Genomic DNA, 17485 nt, shown 5'->3' with positions numbered 1-17485 from the left:
AAAATTACAGAGAAATGCCACACTAAGTATCTTTTTAAATGGTAAAAAATAGATGTATATAAAAATATTTTTGTCCTTCGCCTCATTGTTGTTCTGTTCCCTGAAGTGTTGACACTTTCTCTCCCTATACATACACAGGTATTTTATCTAAATATACACACACACACATGTATATATATGTAACATTATTTCTTGCAATTGCTGAAGTAGTAAATACTTACACTATCTTTCCTTTTTTTTTTAATATCCCAAAACGGTGTTGACAGTCTACTGATCTTATGCTTCTATTTAGATGCTTTTTTATGGTTGTAAAATGAAACCACAGTGAATTGGTTTGAATATTCTGAAATAAAAAAAAAAATCCTCAAATGTTTCCATTTAGAAAAGTATTTTTTGAGATGCCTGACACTTACTCTTTGGTGGAATAAAATCACAGAATTGAAAAGTGTTTCAGGAGAGTTGATTTTCCAATTGCTATGAATTTAAAAGTTACAAACTGAAATATTTTACTAATGATGTCTGATTACAATTTATTGTATCTTAAAATGCAATGTCTTTTGCTGAAAGTGTTATATATTTTTAATGTACAGCTCCATGACAAAAATTTGCTGTCAAAAGTTTTTTTTATGTTGCGAGAATGCAATTTGAGGGACTTTCCTGAACTTTAGCAGTTTCTTAACTATAATGTTGACCACTAGAGGGACCCCAAAAAGCATATGTGTACCAAAGCAGATGCCTTAAAATGCTTTCTGCCTACTTCAAGAATATTGACAGAGCTATGGCATTGCTCATCCTTTTTTTGGTATTTCTTATTCACAAAAGGTTATGTTACTTTAATATTTTGTGTTACATGAGCACAGTAAAAAGTCTACTGAAAAAACAAGCATATAAATGTGAAGAAACTTAAAATAGAGTGAATAAAACATCTATTACTAGGAAGTAAGGAAACAAAAGGTAACTATACCTTCTTCAGACACATTTAATAGGAGAAAAATCTGGTAATGAAATGAAGAAGAGATTTGCACCAGTCTCTAACTAATTCATTTTAGCCCATCAACATTTTGAAAAGTAAAAGTTCTGACTGAATATAAGGAAATATTTTTCTTATAATAGGAGACAGTCAATTGCTGGAACTAGTTGCACAAAAGTTTTCTGGTCTCTGCCTTCAGCAGTTTTTGAGGCCAGACAGTAACACAGCCTGATGTCATAGCTGATGTAGCTTGAAGAAAAATGCTGGACTAAAGATCTTCTAATGTCCCTTCTGACCTTAATTACCCTACGATCCTATCAAGATTACCACAAAAAACAGAAAAACACTCTACAGTCAGTCCCTCTAACTTAACTAAATAATGCTATATATACATACACACACAATGTTTATATATAGACACATACAGATACCTATAAACTCCGATATCATTATTTTAAAGAATAAATAGAAGTTGATTACAACCTAGTAATTTGTTGCAACAGAATCAGAAGTTACTTGCCCAATGCAGAAACTGCTTCCCACACTTATTTATATTTGGCGATGGGTAGCCTGTGACAGACTTTCCATGCTACCATCTTTGAAGTATTTATCTGACCGCAAAAACAGTACATTCACATCCATTTTCATTTATTCTGCTTCTAGTACTTTTTTGAAACTTGCACACTGCTACTGCCTCACAATTACCTTCTTTTTCAAGGAAAAAATACTGAACAAACATCCAGAGGCAACAGAACACTCTTTTCTCTGAAGTACAACATGTAGAGACTACAAGTGCACAGTACTGCAGAGATAGCATCTGAAATCAAGGCAATAACTTAACAACATGAAAGGCACTAAGAAAGTGTCTCTCCCTTTCTAAGTAAGTCCCAATAAATGTGATGTTTAAAAGGTCTACCAACACAAATAGGCAAGTCTGACTTCAGGCATTCCAGTTTCATTTACGTTTTAAATTAAACAGCTACAGCCTGTTTCAGGGTAGAAACATTTACAGCACTACATAAATATGCAACAGAATCTGAGGGGATACCACGCCATCTCTTAGACAAAACCACAGCTTTGGAAAGCAAGGCCCATTTACATGTATGCCCAGAAGTGGGAGACAAGAGCTTTAGGGAATAAAACGAACAAACAACTTTGCTATTCCAACACTGTAAAAAAAATAAAAATAAACACTAACCTGCAAATAAAACTGCAAGGTTTAAGATACAAAAAAAAAATCCATTGTTTCTTGTTAAAGACACAGTACATCTTATTACAATCTGAAAAAAACATGCACATAAAGTAGAGTGATAACAGTCCAAGTAAGTGATCTGAAGAATCCTCTCTTCATTATGGGGATCCTTGCAGACACTCTAGTTTCAGCAACCTGGCTTGTAGAAGTACCTGTGTACCTGTTTTGCAAGAACCTGTGAAGTCCTTTGGCGTTGCACAATTTGCCACATGGTATTTGCCCATGTTTGACATGATACTCAACGCTTAGTCAATATAAAATAGATACAACTCTTAGAATGCACATAAGCAACTTATTAATCAAGCATGATGTAAGTTGAACCTGTAGCACAGAATTCACGTCTCAAAAATACACATTCTTAGGGTTGGAATCACTCTCTCGAGCAAAACGAAGTCCACCTTTCTAGAATATTCTCAATGAGGGAGGAAAGGAAGAGATTATCTTCCACCAAGACACAGGTTTCTTTCCATCAAAGAGGTATTTGTACAAAATTTAGTAATATCACAAGATACTTTTATTGCTGAAGAAGATCAAAGATCTTCACTCAATCAGTATTAAATGCCCTGATTTTCTTGCCCTGGCCATAAAACACACCATAGTGCATTAATTTTTCCCAAGCTATTTGCCTTCACTGAGATATACTATTAGTCATTTGGCATAGTTAACTATCACACCACAATAACGTCAAGGTCTTTAAAATTATTATGCAGCACTGCAGACTCACTATCTTATCAGTAGCAATAAATATCGTGCTAAAACTGAGGTGTTACACAATTGCTTTATTCTGACTATGCAACCTGAAGAGAGACCCACCTTGTGAACGGGACAATACTGAGGTAAAAATTTTACCCTCCCACTATCATCCGTATTTACGCCTGGACTTGATGATTTTAGAGGTCTTTTCCAAACTAAATGGTTCTACGATTTTCTCAAGAGAGTGAAGTAGTCTAAAACTTCTATTGTGAAACAGTTTCTTGATACTCCTTAAAACTACTCTGAACATAAGCAGAAGTGAACTAATGTAGGCAATTTAACACCAGACCTGAACAATGATTAGATTTTAATGTGCATGCATTGCTGTACATAACAGTACGCTTCCATCTCAATTCTTAATCTGTACAACAACACAAGTATAACAAGACAGAAGAGAAGTCTAATGTTATAATACTTGCACACACACAGTTTTTCTGAAGATTTTCTTCCAACAGACACAAAATTCATAACCATTTTAAAGCAGAAACACAGTCTTGGTCATTGACCAGGACTCAATTATGCTAGAAAATTTGAGATTGAGTCAAAAAAGCTACATACATCCCATAGAGAACATGCAACAAAGAGCGTATTTCAAAGTAAAGGAAGTTTCAGTCATTCACCTATTTGTATGTCCTTCAACAAAAATCTATTGGTATGAAACATCAACTTAAAACACTGCCCTTACCTGCAAAGCCATTAGGTTTCTTTTATTGTAGTTATATAAACAAGAATTTCGAGGATATCATCATTAAAATCCAAGTTTACTCAACAACCTATGAAATACAATCCTAGGAATTGTTCTGTAATTTAGTTGTCAGTTGGTCATACCTTTTACTTCTCTCTAAAATGAAGTCACATATTAATAAAGCCAGTGTTCTTTTTAGAACACTGCAGGTTAAAAGAAGTTTTTAAACAACAAAACCAAACAAATAACAAAGAGTCTGCTTAAATATTTCCAGGCCTTACAAAAGGCTTAAGTGTATCATTTACATTTTAGAGCAAGAGGTAGGTAAATTGTACAAGATAAAAACAGCTAATGTCTCAAGCTAGCATTCACTTAAATGAAGCACTCAGAGTACAGTAGCTCTGCAAAGACTATTATACAAGATTACAATGCTTTCCCATTTCACCTATCCAATACCTTGTTAGTTTTTCAAAACTCTTCAGCTGGCACTTACACTTTCATACACTACCTTCTCAATAAAAATGCTTTTACAGCCACCGGTATGTAGTTCCTGATTTTAATTCAGAAAACATAACAAGTTACTCTGCTTTCTCTTCAGTACTCTATTCTATTGCTAAGAAACCATTTACCTATCCACTCTTAAACTTGTCTTCTTAGAATGCATTTCAAATAACTGGTTATTTTCAGTAGTCTTCTGCCTCATCATGCACGCATCATGAATTAGTCAAAAAAAATTGTTTATCACCTCCATATGATGTGAAATCAAAGAACAATCCATATGGCTTCTCTGCCAGATCAACAGAGAAAGAACAAATATCAAACTCGATCTTACACCATAGGTAAATTTTCAGATGTGAATCCACATCCAGTCGCTGGCAGATATAAGGGAAGATTCCTAAAATTACTGTTTTTTAAGTGCTAAGGCAACCAAATAATGTAAAGTTTAGTTCTTAACATGCAGTAAACTGATCACATAGTGAAGACTCATGATAATCTCAACTCACTGACAGTTCAGACATCCTCTTATGGAACACTCTGCTTGCTGTAACAGAACAGGTGAAGCAGGACTTGAGTGCCATGAAGAGCATCTGTTTTGTTTCATAATCTTCACAGAATTCTGATGGGTTTCATACCAGTGTTTCTGAACACACTGGAAGAAGCTCTCATAAAGCAGCAGCTAAGCTGCCTAAGCAATTCTAATAATGGAGCAATATGCGTGGAAGTCAAATACTGGGTAGGGGAAAAAGGCAGCATGAAGATTTTTGGAAAAAAAAAAAGCTCGTCATCTAACTTCTACTTTTGTTGGGTTGAAATGCTGCATTTTGGATTGTCTGCTACCTTTTCATTTGAGAAAGCAAGAACTACCACAACTGGACGCTGGATCTGGGAATATGTGAGAATTCACTCACATGTTAGCACAAGGTCTTAGGGAACAAAGAGAGATAGTAAATAAATAAGATCAACTATGCAAAACACACACTGAGTTTATAAGTAAGGCTTTGCCCTTAAAATTCCCAACTCTTGTGTCAGAAGCCAATCTTTTTTCTTCAAAGTTCAGCCAAAGGCCTTTTCAAGTGTAATCTTTCAGCTTTAACTTATGTTTTCAAACACCCAGGGCAAAGTTGTATAATGCAAAGACTTCCCCCATTTTTTCAGGCTGGACATTTATTTTAACACCCAGCTATCCGAGGGCAACACATATTGTAATTATTTCAGAATTTGCAGGTTTCTTTCAGAAGCAATTTTTAGCCTATCAAGAATGAATGGGGCATTTAATTTTGGTACTGTAGATCAGTGCCACTTCAGCACAACTTTTTTTTTTTTAGAATCATTATTATTGTTCCCCATCTATCAGTACTATGATTACAGTGAGGGTCAGGGCCCAGCAAATTAATTGAATTATTTTAAGAAGAACCCACAGGCCTCCAATTCTGTTCTTTTTGTATCACTACACAGTCGACATGTTTTAGGTAATGTGGTAAAGAGGTGAAAGAGCTGTGGTATAAAAAATTAATTTCAGCCAAGTGAAAAACAAGCAGTTTCAATTTGAACTAAACACAGACTTTTTTCTTCCAGCAGAGGGAGGATAGTTTATTATGGATCAGCCCAGAATTTCCTTCTTTATGATTTAAAATGAAGCACTGCAGCAGACTATGCAACTACAGACAGCTTACAAGGTGTTGCTTCACACTGCTGAGACATGACATGGTAATTTGAGAAACAAACTGTCATCTCTTTTTTTAAAAGGAGATTAAAGCTTGCTTGCACTAGAATACCTGTGTTTTATTTACAGAGAAGTTTACTTTTTCCATAGGAATCTGTGAAAGGAATATAGCTAGGTAATCACAAAAAGCTCAAAGGCAAAGCCTGAATTTAAATAAAGAATTAACTGATGGGTTAACCCACATCCTTATACAGAATAAGAAATACAATTTGGGAAAGGCAAAGGATGTATTTCTTGTGCTTTCACTATTGTCAACTGAAAGGATTAAAATAATTATCTTAAAAAAAAGCAGTACAAAACAAATACAAAAAACATACACTTAAAGTTGATAAAATTGATCACACACTCAGGTGAATAACTATACTAGAAGAAAAAACACCTGCACACTAATCTTTCCGTATATACAGAGAGCAGCCAAGTTACAAAAAGCTAATGAAGTAAACATCATCTAAGTGGTAACAACTAAGTCTAAAAATGTCTCTACAGTAATATTACATAATACAGAGCGTTCACATACTTTTTTTCTGTACCTGCAAGTAAGGTTAGGGTCGACATTCCTTGACAATAGTAGTTCTACAGTCTTCAAGATGTTTTCCTCTGAAGCATGAGCAGCACATGCTGCCATCAGCACTGTGTACTTATCTGTTTGGAAACTTACAGTTAGAGAACTGCATACACAAAGTCAAATACTATGCTAATCCAGAAGTTCCTTTAAAAGCTTTGCTACATTTATCACTTTCTGATAAACTAAGATATTTTTAAAAAGGTATGAAACTTGTTTTTCTTCCAAAGTCACTAGAATTACCAGCTAAGATAAAGACGTCTAAAAAGAGAAGACAGAATTGAATGAGACTAGCAGAGTACCAACCACTACTGAAGGTGAGGATGCTTACTTAGGTAGTGGTAAAAAAAAAAAACAAAAAACTGCAGGAGCTTAAGTTTAGGTATGTTTCTAAAATCTTGGTCCACACCAGGAGATTCATTCCCTGTTCCTCCCTACCTCTCCCTAAAACACAGTCAAGTGAAGAAACATCTTACAGGAAGTTAACTGCAATTTTATTAAAAAGTGCATGAAACTTTTTTTAAAAAAAAAACAACACATAGAAACATCAATTTTAGGGAGAACAGAGGTCCATACAAAGGACAGTTCAAGTAACAAGGCTTTATTGAAGGGATGAAGGAAAAAGAAACCAGTTTACAAACCTACACTACTATTGTGCAGTAGTGGCAGGAAGAAGATGGCAAAAGGAAGAATGTTCTTTAAATCCATATCCACAACACGTAAAAACTCATCATGAGGAACCAGTGTATTTATATCCTCCAGCTCCAAAGCCAGCTGGGTGTTACATGCCACCTTTACTCATGGATCAGAACTGTACACCATGGCTGTTTGCCCACAGAACAGGGGAGATCCTTCCTATTTTTCTGCTACAGATGGGAAGCATCACACCTCAAGGACCTTTGTGAGCTCTCTGGCTTAGAAGACTACCATTTGAACAATTGCCCACTTTGCTTATTGCACAAACTTACATACAAGTTCAAACACGCCTTCAGCAATTAAACAAGCATAATTTTAACTGTACATACTTCAGACCAATCCTTGAAGTGTTACGACATATTTTCTAACTTTCTTGTAGAAATCTTAGGACTGTGTATGCACTAGCACCTTTATTCTTCAAAAGGGATCAGATATTTTTTGCACTCAAACTTGAGAAGTTTATATACTTCACTCCAATCTCCTCTACTTTCTTTGCTTCTCACAACTTCTTGTCTTTGACTCCTCCAACTTAAGACCCAGGTTTGTGTTTAAATTCACCTAGTTTTAATACAGACCAACCTGTAACTTTCAACCTTCTCATACAGAAGTTGTAGAACACATAAATCAGTTTATTAAATGAAAAATTAAGTTTCATAGGGTCACTCGAACTCCTTAATGGTAAGTAATTAACTTTCCAGTAAATAATTTCATTCATTAACAGATTCTTACTCTACACATTTAAACTGGTCATCAATTATAACATGACCTGAAAGCTGGCTGGACTTTGAACAGAAGATAGCAATAAACATCATTAATCTGGGAATTACATTTAAGAAGAAACTGTAGTTATATTCAATAGTTAAGGTAGTGATAAAGGGTAGGAAGTTGATTTCTGCTGGCCTACCTACAGGTCATACATAAGCAAGAGCAGAAGAAACACCTTAGAACACTCAGGTTTCTCTTCTGCACAGAAAAAAAAAAAAGGTAAGTCTGCAAAAAAGATTAGTCTGTGGTCAGGCTAGTTGGAAAAAAAAAAAAAAACAGACATTGAACTTACTCCTTCAAGATGCTACATTCTGATCCCACCACACAGCAAATTCTACCATTAGCTCCTTATTCTTCATGACTACCAAAATTCATTCCACTATTAGGTTGAAATTAAGCAAGTAGCTTACAAAGAATAACTAAAATGTGACAAAAGGTGATTAAGGGTAGAGCTATATTAGGATTATAAGGTTATAACATTACTAGTATGGGATCACTCTAGTGATTGCCAGCTCAAACAGAACAACCAGGACTGATGACATTTAGTACGACTAAGGGTGGTATAGCTGTACTGAACACATTTGGCTTGACCTGAATCAATTAATGGCTTGCAAGACTGTTCCTGGCAAGACAATACTCTGCTGTGCTGTGCCCTAGCTACTGTTGCACCACACAAAACAGCAAGGAAACAAGCTGAGAAACCTGATCCCAGCAAGGTGCAACTTTGGGCAAACACAACTGGTCACACTGTGAAAAAATGCATGTTGGTTAACTGGATGGCTGAAAATGCTAGCCATAGAAGTTTCTGCCCAATTTATAGCTCTCTACAACCATAAACATGGGACAGGCATGAACTGCAGGCAGCCACATGGAAGTCCTCTGACACTGGCTAAGGACAGTAATTTGAAGGCATAACTGTCTTGGTGCAGGCAATCTACTCTAATCTCAGACTGATCAGCTCCTAAGAAGAAAATTTTAATACCTAGATTCGTACCACCTGCACTGCAGTCTACTACTTCTGTTACAAATACTGCCAGTCTACTGGACAATAAGATCACCATTTTTTTGTACATCATGGTAACATGTTTCATCAGTTTCTTCTGTATAGCAATGTCTTTTCTTGAGCTTGGTTAAGTTTTCCAACATAATGAAACAGAAGAAAAACACTACAGTTGAAGCAGGATAGAGTTATTAATGAGCTGTAAAAACAGAGAGGAACTAGTAGTATCTAGAAGTTCCACTAAACTCTTGCCAAAAACCCTGATCTAGCAACACACTGAAGAGTAATTTTCACTTAATAAAAAACTTTTGCTCCAGTTTTAGAGGAGTCTACAGTAGTTTCTCATTAACTGGACAGCTACTAATGTAAGCACATTATTTCTTCAGTTAATGCCAGAGAAGAGAATTAGTGTTAGTCACCATCTTGCAGACCTGACATCTGACCTACTCTTCTGATTGTTAGGGTGTAGTCATTTATAATATAAAAATCAAAACCCATCATTAACCTAAAAACTAGTGCTTATTTATTACTTTGGTCTGAAACAAGATACAGTGCAATCACATGAGCAAGTCAACTGGCATAACAATGAGTGGCTGGAGAGCAAAAAGCAAACAACTGCAGTGGGAGAAGCATCTATGGCCTTATAGATGAATCTATTGCACGTAACTGCCCGGAAATCTGAACAAAAGAATAACATTTTATAGGAAAAGAGCACTTCTGTTAGATTTAGAAGGGATGAAACAACATCATCATCATGAATTTATTTCATGAATTCAGGATTCTTGCTGTTTTCTGCATGTACATAGTTCATAACAGGATCAAACAAAGGAAGTTTTAACTCTACAACCTCATCCTAGAATTCTTGAACAGGTTATTTTCACATACAATATTTAAAAATGTACTTGGGGATCAGGAGGTGGTAGGGAAGACAGAGTAAGAGAAAGAGAGAGAGAGAGAATAAGGATATCCATCAGATGAATCCAGATGAGATACAAAAATATATTTTTTACTTTAAAACTTCTACTTTTACTTTATAATTGGAAAATCTGGACTATATCCCAGTTCCATTATGAAATTTTATTTTTTTCTCTCTTTATAGAAAGAGAATAAAAAGACAACATCTGGTATAGAAGGGTACCGGCCACTATTTTTATTCACATCTTACCTATTTCAAAGCACGCGTTGGCACCTCTGTCCAGAAGAAGACGTACCACTGCAAAATCAGCCACGCTTGCAGCACACATCAGGGGAGTCCATCCAAACTGAAAGCTAGATTCTATGCTTATACCTGTCAAAATTTATGATACTAAAATTTTAAAATTACACCAAAATAAAGATACAGTTTATGAATCTTATTCAAATATGTATTCTTATGAAGGTTACACAGTTTCCACTTAGTCCTTTGGAAAGAAAAGCCTCTCATACCATTTTTGTTTTTTAAATACATATTTATATGGAATACCAGAAAACAACTTTTGGAACTGACCCCAAGGAAGCCCAGTACTCAATCCAAGTAGTTAAGCACAATAGAAAAATATTTATAAAAATTTTAATAAAGAATTTAACTGCAAATTAATTTCAGAGAAGTGCACATAATCTGTTTTCTTCACTTTAGTGCTACAGCTTTTCTCAATCTAAACCCCCAAATTTTTATTCTTACCAAGCCAAATGGGCTGCTGTGGAAGCAACGTGCTTGTCATACTATTAGGACAATACTGACTAGGGTTTTCCTGCTTCATGGCTCCTTTCATTATCTGTCTTCCAATACAGCTAAGCTGCAGATACCAGTTTTGTGTTCAGTACTATGAAAATATTATCTCCAAAGAAATATAATTTATGGTCTCTTCCAACCCAAACCATCCTATGATTCTAAGATAAGATAATGCAAGATTCAGTAACAATCTCCAGCTTTGTCTGTTAGTCTGTATAATGGCCACAGCCTCTTCTGTGGCTAATAAGAAATTGGCCAGACTGTCCTCCCAAATTCACCAAACACGAAGTACCAGAGCCAGCAACTCATGTGACAACTTTCAAATAAAAATCTTTATAGATTTTTGCAATAAGAGAAAACATCCCTTCATTCATCCATCACATATTATTTCCTCTACAGCACTGGGTTGCCATCAGCTGATTCCATGTTAGTCCAACAGTGATTATGGATTACTCAATATATTTCTTTACAAGAGGAAGTTGTAGAAAGCACTGTCCTAAGAAATTTGTGACAGTCAAGCTACACACAAACCTTTTCATGAAGAACGTGTTATTTACTTTCCCTGCCTAGATAGCTTGTCAAAGAGGTGCTCATTGTATCAACATGAAGCCATTAAAGCTGAGAGTAGAAAGTCACTGCTCTGCAATTGATTCTTCAACTGTTTAAGACCAGGAGTTTTAATCAATAAAGAGGAAGCATTCAATGAATGCCAGGTTTTGAAGCACTCTAACACCTGCAAGCCACAGAAGCTATGGTCAAATCTTTTCAGTAATGCATACACACTAGCTGCAATCTTTAATGCCACAGCATTCCTGTTTGCAGTTTACCAAACGCTTCACTGAGGCCCACAGCCAAGTTCTACGAGGCAAGCCAGTAACTGTGGGTGAGGACTGCCAGTCGCTCAGCAGTCACATCTGACCTTCCTTGAAGACAAGTCACTTCAAGTATCTAGTAAGTTTGATATCCCACAGCCCACTGAACTAACACCACTAGGGAAGGAGTATCAGAAAGCTGGCACTCAGCATTAAGAAGTCACTTTCCCTCTTTAGAGGAAAAGCAGTCCAAGTAACTAGAGCTCCCATACAGAGCTTTTTACTAAGTATTTAAACAATAATGGCAAAAGACCTACTTAGCAGGCATACAGATGTACTAGAACACCCGAGAAAGTGTTTTCCTCACTGCTATCTTTGCATATATAGCGGACAGTATCGGCCAGATTGCTGGTGCTTTTCCTAAGTTTTAAAGGTAGAATGGTCTTTTTTTTTTTTTTTTTTTTGCAATGCAGCTTTGAAATATCAAAGCTGCATTACAACCTGTCACACATGGTCTGCTGCTGTCTTTCTAGTGAGTGCCTTGAAGCATTTATGGACTGTGGAAGTCACAATGCAGACTGTTAGAGGAAGATAGAGAAAGGACAACTACAATAGTACCAAGACACTTACCTGGCTGCTTGGCTGCATGGTTATAAGGAGTCGTTGACTGAACCAAAAAAATTCCCTGCTAGTTACTACTCCAACTCTCCCATTGCATGAGCTGTTTTCAAATGCTCATTTGTTATTAGAAAGGCCTTTAATAAGTCCTATAAGGCAACAATGAAGCCCAGGGACAAAAAAAAAGGTTTAGGGAAAAACGAGGCCAGATCAGCCAGCCAGAGAGGTAAGCCTACTGCAGCTCCATGTTCCCAGGTCCAACCAGTACCAAGGCTGTGTGTATGCCCAGCAGGCACACACACAGACCACGCAGACGCCACCAGCCCCACAGACATATTCAGACAGACACACAGAGCGCTCATGTGAACACAGCATCAATGGCCTCATCCTGCTCCCCCCTCTGTCCAAACAGAGGTCTATACACCCACACACGCACCCCCCTGCCTCACACTTCACTCACTGGTTAGTCTGCCTTGATCTTTGCTCAGGATCACACACCCACTCGCACACCTTAGTACAGCTTCTCTGGTACCTCGTTCAGGCATTTCGTTGATTGTGGCTAGTAACAATAACGGTAGAAAGGCTATTTTCAGAGAGAAAAATGCAACCTTGAATTCAGAAAGTTTAACAAGGTCATGCCTGAAGAACTATGATCAAGTTCTGCATATACCTTTTCATGGTAATTAATTCCATGGATGATACAAAAAAAATAAGGTGCTGAAAGGCTCTTAGTTTAAGAACCGCTTCTACTATTAGAATCCATTCATATTCCGTCTCAGTTTGTTTGAGGGATAACTTCTAAAACAACGTAGTAGAAGACTTCTTTTCTAATAGAAGAATTGATATAAGTCTGTCAACAGTTATTGCTGTGGTTCCACAATACCTTGAAGGTATTGTACTAAGTTAAATAGCGCTGCCGTCTCCTGCTGCTGGGCCATCAATGGTTCTCAGTTCAAAGTCCTGAACTGGCCAAAAAATTATTCATTCCCCACCCTCCCCTACGTAATTTACTATTACTTTAGTTGTCTGAACCACCTCGCACAAGATCAGATGAGCTCCAACAAGCATGCAAAGACAGGTGTGGAACAGCCTGCCGAAAACAAGGAAGGAGTGGCTGTAGTTCTATCTCTGATCAGCCTGAACTGTCACAAGGCCTTAACTTCTAGTCCCATTTAAGGAAATGGGATTATACAGTATTAAATATTTTCCTCCCAAAGCAGACCAAAATGCCAGTTAGAGTCACCACCGCACCTTCTACTTGCTTGCATTACTTTGTGACACACACTTCAGGAAACTGTTCTTAGTACTTTAGTACTTTACAGGAGAGATTAGAGAAGACTTGTCCATCTCCTGAAGGAGCTCTATGAAACTGCCTCAGCACCACGGATTCTTGGAGCAATTGCTATGCAAGCCAGAAGACAGCATGTTCTTGTTCTACCTGAAAGAACGTCCGTAACTGTTGCTAGGAAATCCACTTCCAACACAAACCTGGAGCTTGGTAGAGTGCTGGTAGCATGCCTTCTGCAAGCTCTACTGAACATAAACTAAAGGCAACTTCGGAGACAAAGATTTCATCTGACTAAGCACTAATCCTCTGAAGAACAATGTTACCTTTCTTCAGAGAGGCATTATGTTCCACTGCTCTGCGGAGACTATACTGGATGTGTCAAAAATTAATCATAATCTCAGGGAATTTACAGACTCTCTCATAACACTCACTGCTTTGTGCATTTTAGGGGACAGGATGCTGGACTACAGGAATTTTGACCTTCCAAATGTCTAGAACAGCTCATTATGTGGCAAGCATCAACACAAGAAGGTTTGATCTCAGCTATTACTGTTTTGCTGAATAAGCAGTTAGGAGTGGCTAACCGTAACAAAACAACTAAGCAATCTAATGCACACGTATCACTAAGAACTCTACACGAGAACAGATTTTTTCAATGCAAGACAGAAGATATGTTTCATACAGTGTTCACAAACCGTGTTTCAACCTGTGCATTAGCTTTGAGTTAATACTGATTTAAAATAAAATTATTCCCCACTGTGGTGAGAAAGTCTTCTCCTAGAAGGGAAAGTAATGTCACCAATTTAAAACTCAGAAAAACCCATTGCTAACTGAAAAAAATACTTTCTTCCAGCCGTAAGACACATTTTGTAAGAGAGCAAGCTCACAGCTACTTATTCTGCTTGCTTGTTGAAGCAAAACTTCCTGATAATTATCTCTAGGCAGGTCACCTCAGCTATGCAGCTTCTGATGTCTCTGGATGCTTCAGTAAGTCCAATCCTCCTAACACTGAATAGCAGAAACACATTACAGAGAAATACCCAGTAACAGATCAGGGAGAAAAGCTTTTAGTGTCAGGACAAACTACTTTTTAGTGACAAATGCCACATAAATGCTATTAGACCTTTTGGAATCACAAGATCTTTCTCCAGCTGATATTGCCACGTACCAGGTAGTATGGTATTAAACGTGGCACTTGTGAAAATTAAGGTACTACAAATGACACATGCCACAAATTTAACAGTGCTGTGCATGAGAAGAACATGACATTTTCAAACAGGGAAAGCACAAAAAAATAAAATAAATAAAAAAGCTAATGTAGTTCCTTCTTCGCAACCTCCAAAGTACAACAACAAGGTAAAGAATACCCACTCAACCCTCACTCTCAATTTAAGCAACCTCAAGTTCAGTGTTTGTGGTAGATATTTTCAGGTTAAAGACACATCTGAAAACAAAGAAACACCTTATGTAATTGCTCACACGTTACAGCTTTCTCAGTTTTCAGGAGTTTTGACTGACAAAATTAAATATAAATTAGAAGGAGCTTGCAGAAATGCATCATGCTGAGCAACCAAGAAGAGCAATTTCATCTTTATACTAAGAGTTTATATCCCATATTGGAAATATCCACTTATTCCTATATTGACCCAAGATGTTACTTTGAAACTAGAAACTTCAAAGCTTTAGAATTCTTTCCAAGTTCAAGTAAATGTATTCAAATTCATAAATAACTTTAATTACCTGAGTTTAAGAGTTCTTCAATCAAAGGCACGTCACCGTGAACCAGAGCTTTCTTGAACGCATCCTTCTTGTCTAACTCCACCATTTCCTCCAACTGATAGACAGACAAAGAAAAATTAAGTCAAAACATGATAACTGTTTCAAGCTATCAACTACAGCTTGATTTCAGTATAAAAGCACTGATGATCTCTGCAAGGACAACACAGAGAAGTGGAAGAAGAAAAGTGTCGTTAAGACTTTACTTCTTCCACCTCTGTAGACCTGCGTGGGCTCAACTATAAAAAAAGTTTTAAGATGACCTTCTCAGAAAGGTTCCATTCTCTGAAAATGCAGGTATCTTCCTTCTCAACAGATGTGCTATCCTCCTACAGTGTTTGCAGGTTTTCTTAATGCTGTGTTATTTCAATTAAGACTCCTTTTCATATTTTGCTCCTAAAACAATATTGCAACACATTTCTTTACCTTTTTTTTTGTACATTTCACTTGCTATGAAGCACAGCATTAAAAAACATTAAAACTAATATAATTGGAAACTAAAACTGCAATGCAGGGCAGCGTAGCACAATGACTAGCTGTGTGGCACAGCCCAGAGTTTTCATGGCTGGGAAGAGTTAATGTTATCCCCTCCTAATCCTGTGGTGGCAAAAGACTTGTAATTGCTTCATCATAAACGAGTTGGCTAAAAAATGATTTGACCAAAGGACTGGTTTACGATTCAAGCAGTTGCCTGACTCAAGTTCCTTCCACAGAAGCATCACAGATTTGTTCTAAAGTAAAGCTGCAGGTGCAGATTGCTGCTGGGATTATCCCAATTATAACTGATTACATACACCAATAAACCCAGGAATATTCACTAGTTTCTTTGTTGACAATAAAGTGTATAGTCAGAAATCGAATTTCATGGTAAATTTTGAAGCTGTATCACAAAAACTCAGAATTATACGATTTCCCCCAGCATACTGTAGTCTTTCTCACACTTTTTGCAGAGATCTTTGTAACTAATTAATGTAGAGACAATCAGTGATAGCAAACAGTCCATAAATTAATTTAGGCTTATTTTTACTCAACCATCAACTTCCAGATGACGCATATCTTTGGGTGGGAACGTGACGTATATCTTTGGGTAGGAACCTTGATTTAAAGATCAAGGCCGCTGAAAAATTGACTGTAACCTTTAGCAGAGTACTGCTAATTTTCACCTTACTTCCATTTTCCACCTCCAGCCACGAGAAAAAGCCATTTGGGGCCTCCTTTTGCCTCACACTATCAAATGCCTCACGATTATCAGACGCCATAAACCTCTTACGTCTTCACATTAGGAAGAAACAGATTAAGAGATTTAAAACATACACCAGCTTTCTAGGCCTCAGGTCTCTTTCAGATTCATTCTCACGTGGGAAAAGTGACTATGGTCTGACATCAGTAAGCAGAAGAAGCATTTGAAAGAAACCCTAAGATTTTATGTAAGAAGCCAACCCCTCAAAATCCAGGTTTTGTATGCCTAGACCAAGCGTGTTCCACCGCCGCTCTGCTAAAAAAAAAAAACACCCGCAACAGAGACGGGGGTGGTCTCAAGCCCTCTCCCCTCAGCCGCCACCCGGCCCCGGCTGGAAGAAGGCTCCGACAGCGGCGAGGCCTCTCCCCACCTGCGACTCGTCCCCCGGGACGCCGATATCCCAGCAGTCGTCGTCGTCGCTGTCGAAGTCCTCGTCGCACCCCGCCGCCACGCGAGCGCCCCACGATGCGGCGGAGCCCCGCGACATGGCGGCGCCCCTCGCGAAATGGCGGCCTCGCGCAGCACGCGCCCGACCGACGTCGCCTGGGGAAGGAGAGAGGGGCCCAGCGGGTCACGTGGCCGCGCCGCCTTCCCGCGCTACGTGAGGTGGGGCGGAGCGGCCCCGGGGCTGCGGGAGGGGTCCGGGGGGGAGCAGGGAGCCCTCGTGTGGCCCCTGAGGGGAAGGGGGGAGCTGGGCGGTGGCGGTGGGGACCCGGCAGCAGCGGGAGGGGAAGTGGGTGCCCTCGGGGTTATAAGGACGGGGGAGCGTAACGTGGTAGCGTGGTAGCGTGGTTCAGCGGTTTTGTAGGGTTGTGGGGTGACGCGGTAAGGCAAGGTATGATGTCCTTCCGCATCCGTGATAATGAAGTAGCTTAAATCTGAGGGAAATAAAAAATAATAAAACTTTTCTCTTGTTTCTGTCATCATTTATACACATTTAAAAAGTCGGCTCGTGTGATGTGGCAGCAGTCAGTCCCATTGGCGGTGTGTGCGCAGGTGCCGTCACCATACCAAAACCTACGGCTTGGCGGTTCGGAGGGGAAGGATGAGCGGTGGCCACACGGACCGTGATGAGCATTCACCTCGCTCCCTTCTCCCTTCGTGTACAATAATTCCCATTCGTTACAATAATT

At 38.2% G+C, this 17485-nt stretch overlaps 1 protein-coding gene across 5 annotated transcripts in view; it reads right to left on the bottom strand.

Annotated features, from left to right (window-relative positions):
- The window catches only part of ASZ1 (ankyrin repeat, SAM and basic leucine zipper domain containing 1), a 35287-nt gene extending 18408 nt beyond the window's left edge, over positions 1 to 16879 (bottom strand). The window contains exons 1-4 of one of the 5 annotated variants that reach the window (XM_035347017.1): positions 16723 to 16878; positions 15077 to 15170; positions 10073 to 10195; positions 6415 to 6526 (exon numbers count right to left, since the gene is read on the bottom strand). In XM_035347017.1, coding sequence (XP_035202908.1) covers positions 6415 to 6526; positions 10073 to 10195; positions 15077 to 15170; positions 16723 to 16839 — 446 coding nt within the window. In that variant the 5' untranslated portion in view covers positions 16840 to 16878. Of the gene's footprint in view, positions 1 to 6414; positions 6527 to 7087; positions 7675 to 10072; positions 10196 to 11175; positions 11382 to 15076; positions 15171 to 16722 lie in introns of those variants that run through there. The other 4 variants (XM_035346988.1, XM_035346998.1, XM_035347008.1 and 1 more) reach the window with 4 other exon arrangements.
- Between the last annotated feature and the right edge of the window lie 606 nt (positions 16880 to 17485).

This window comes from Oxyura jamaicensis, chromosome 1 (genome assembly GCF_011077185.1).
Source record: "Oxyura jamaicensis isolate SHBP4307 breed ruddy duck chromosome 1, BPBGC_Ojam_1.0, whole genome shotgun sequence".
NCBI classification, from domain to species: domain Eukaryota; kingdom Metazoa; phylum Chordata; class Aves; order Anseriformes; family Anatidae; genus Oxyura; species Oxyura jamaicensis.
Note: the sequence above shows the minus strand (reverse complement) of the source record. Positions and strands in the feature narration are given on the sequence as shown.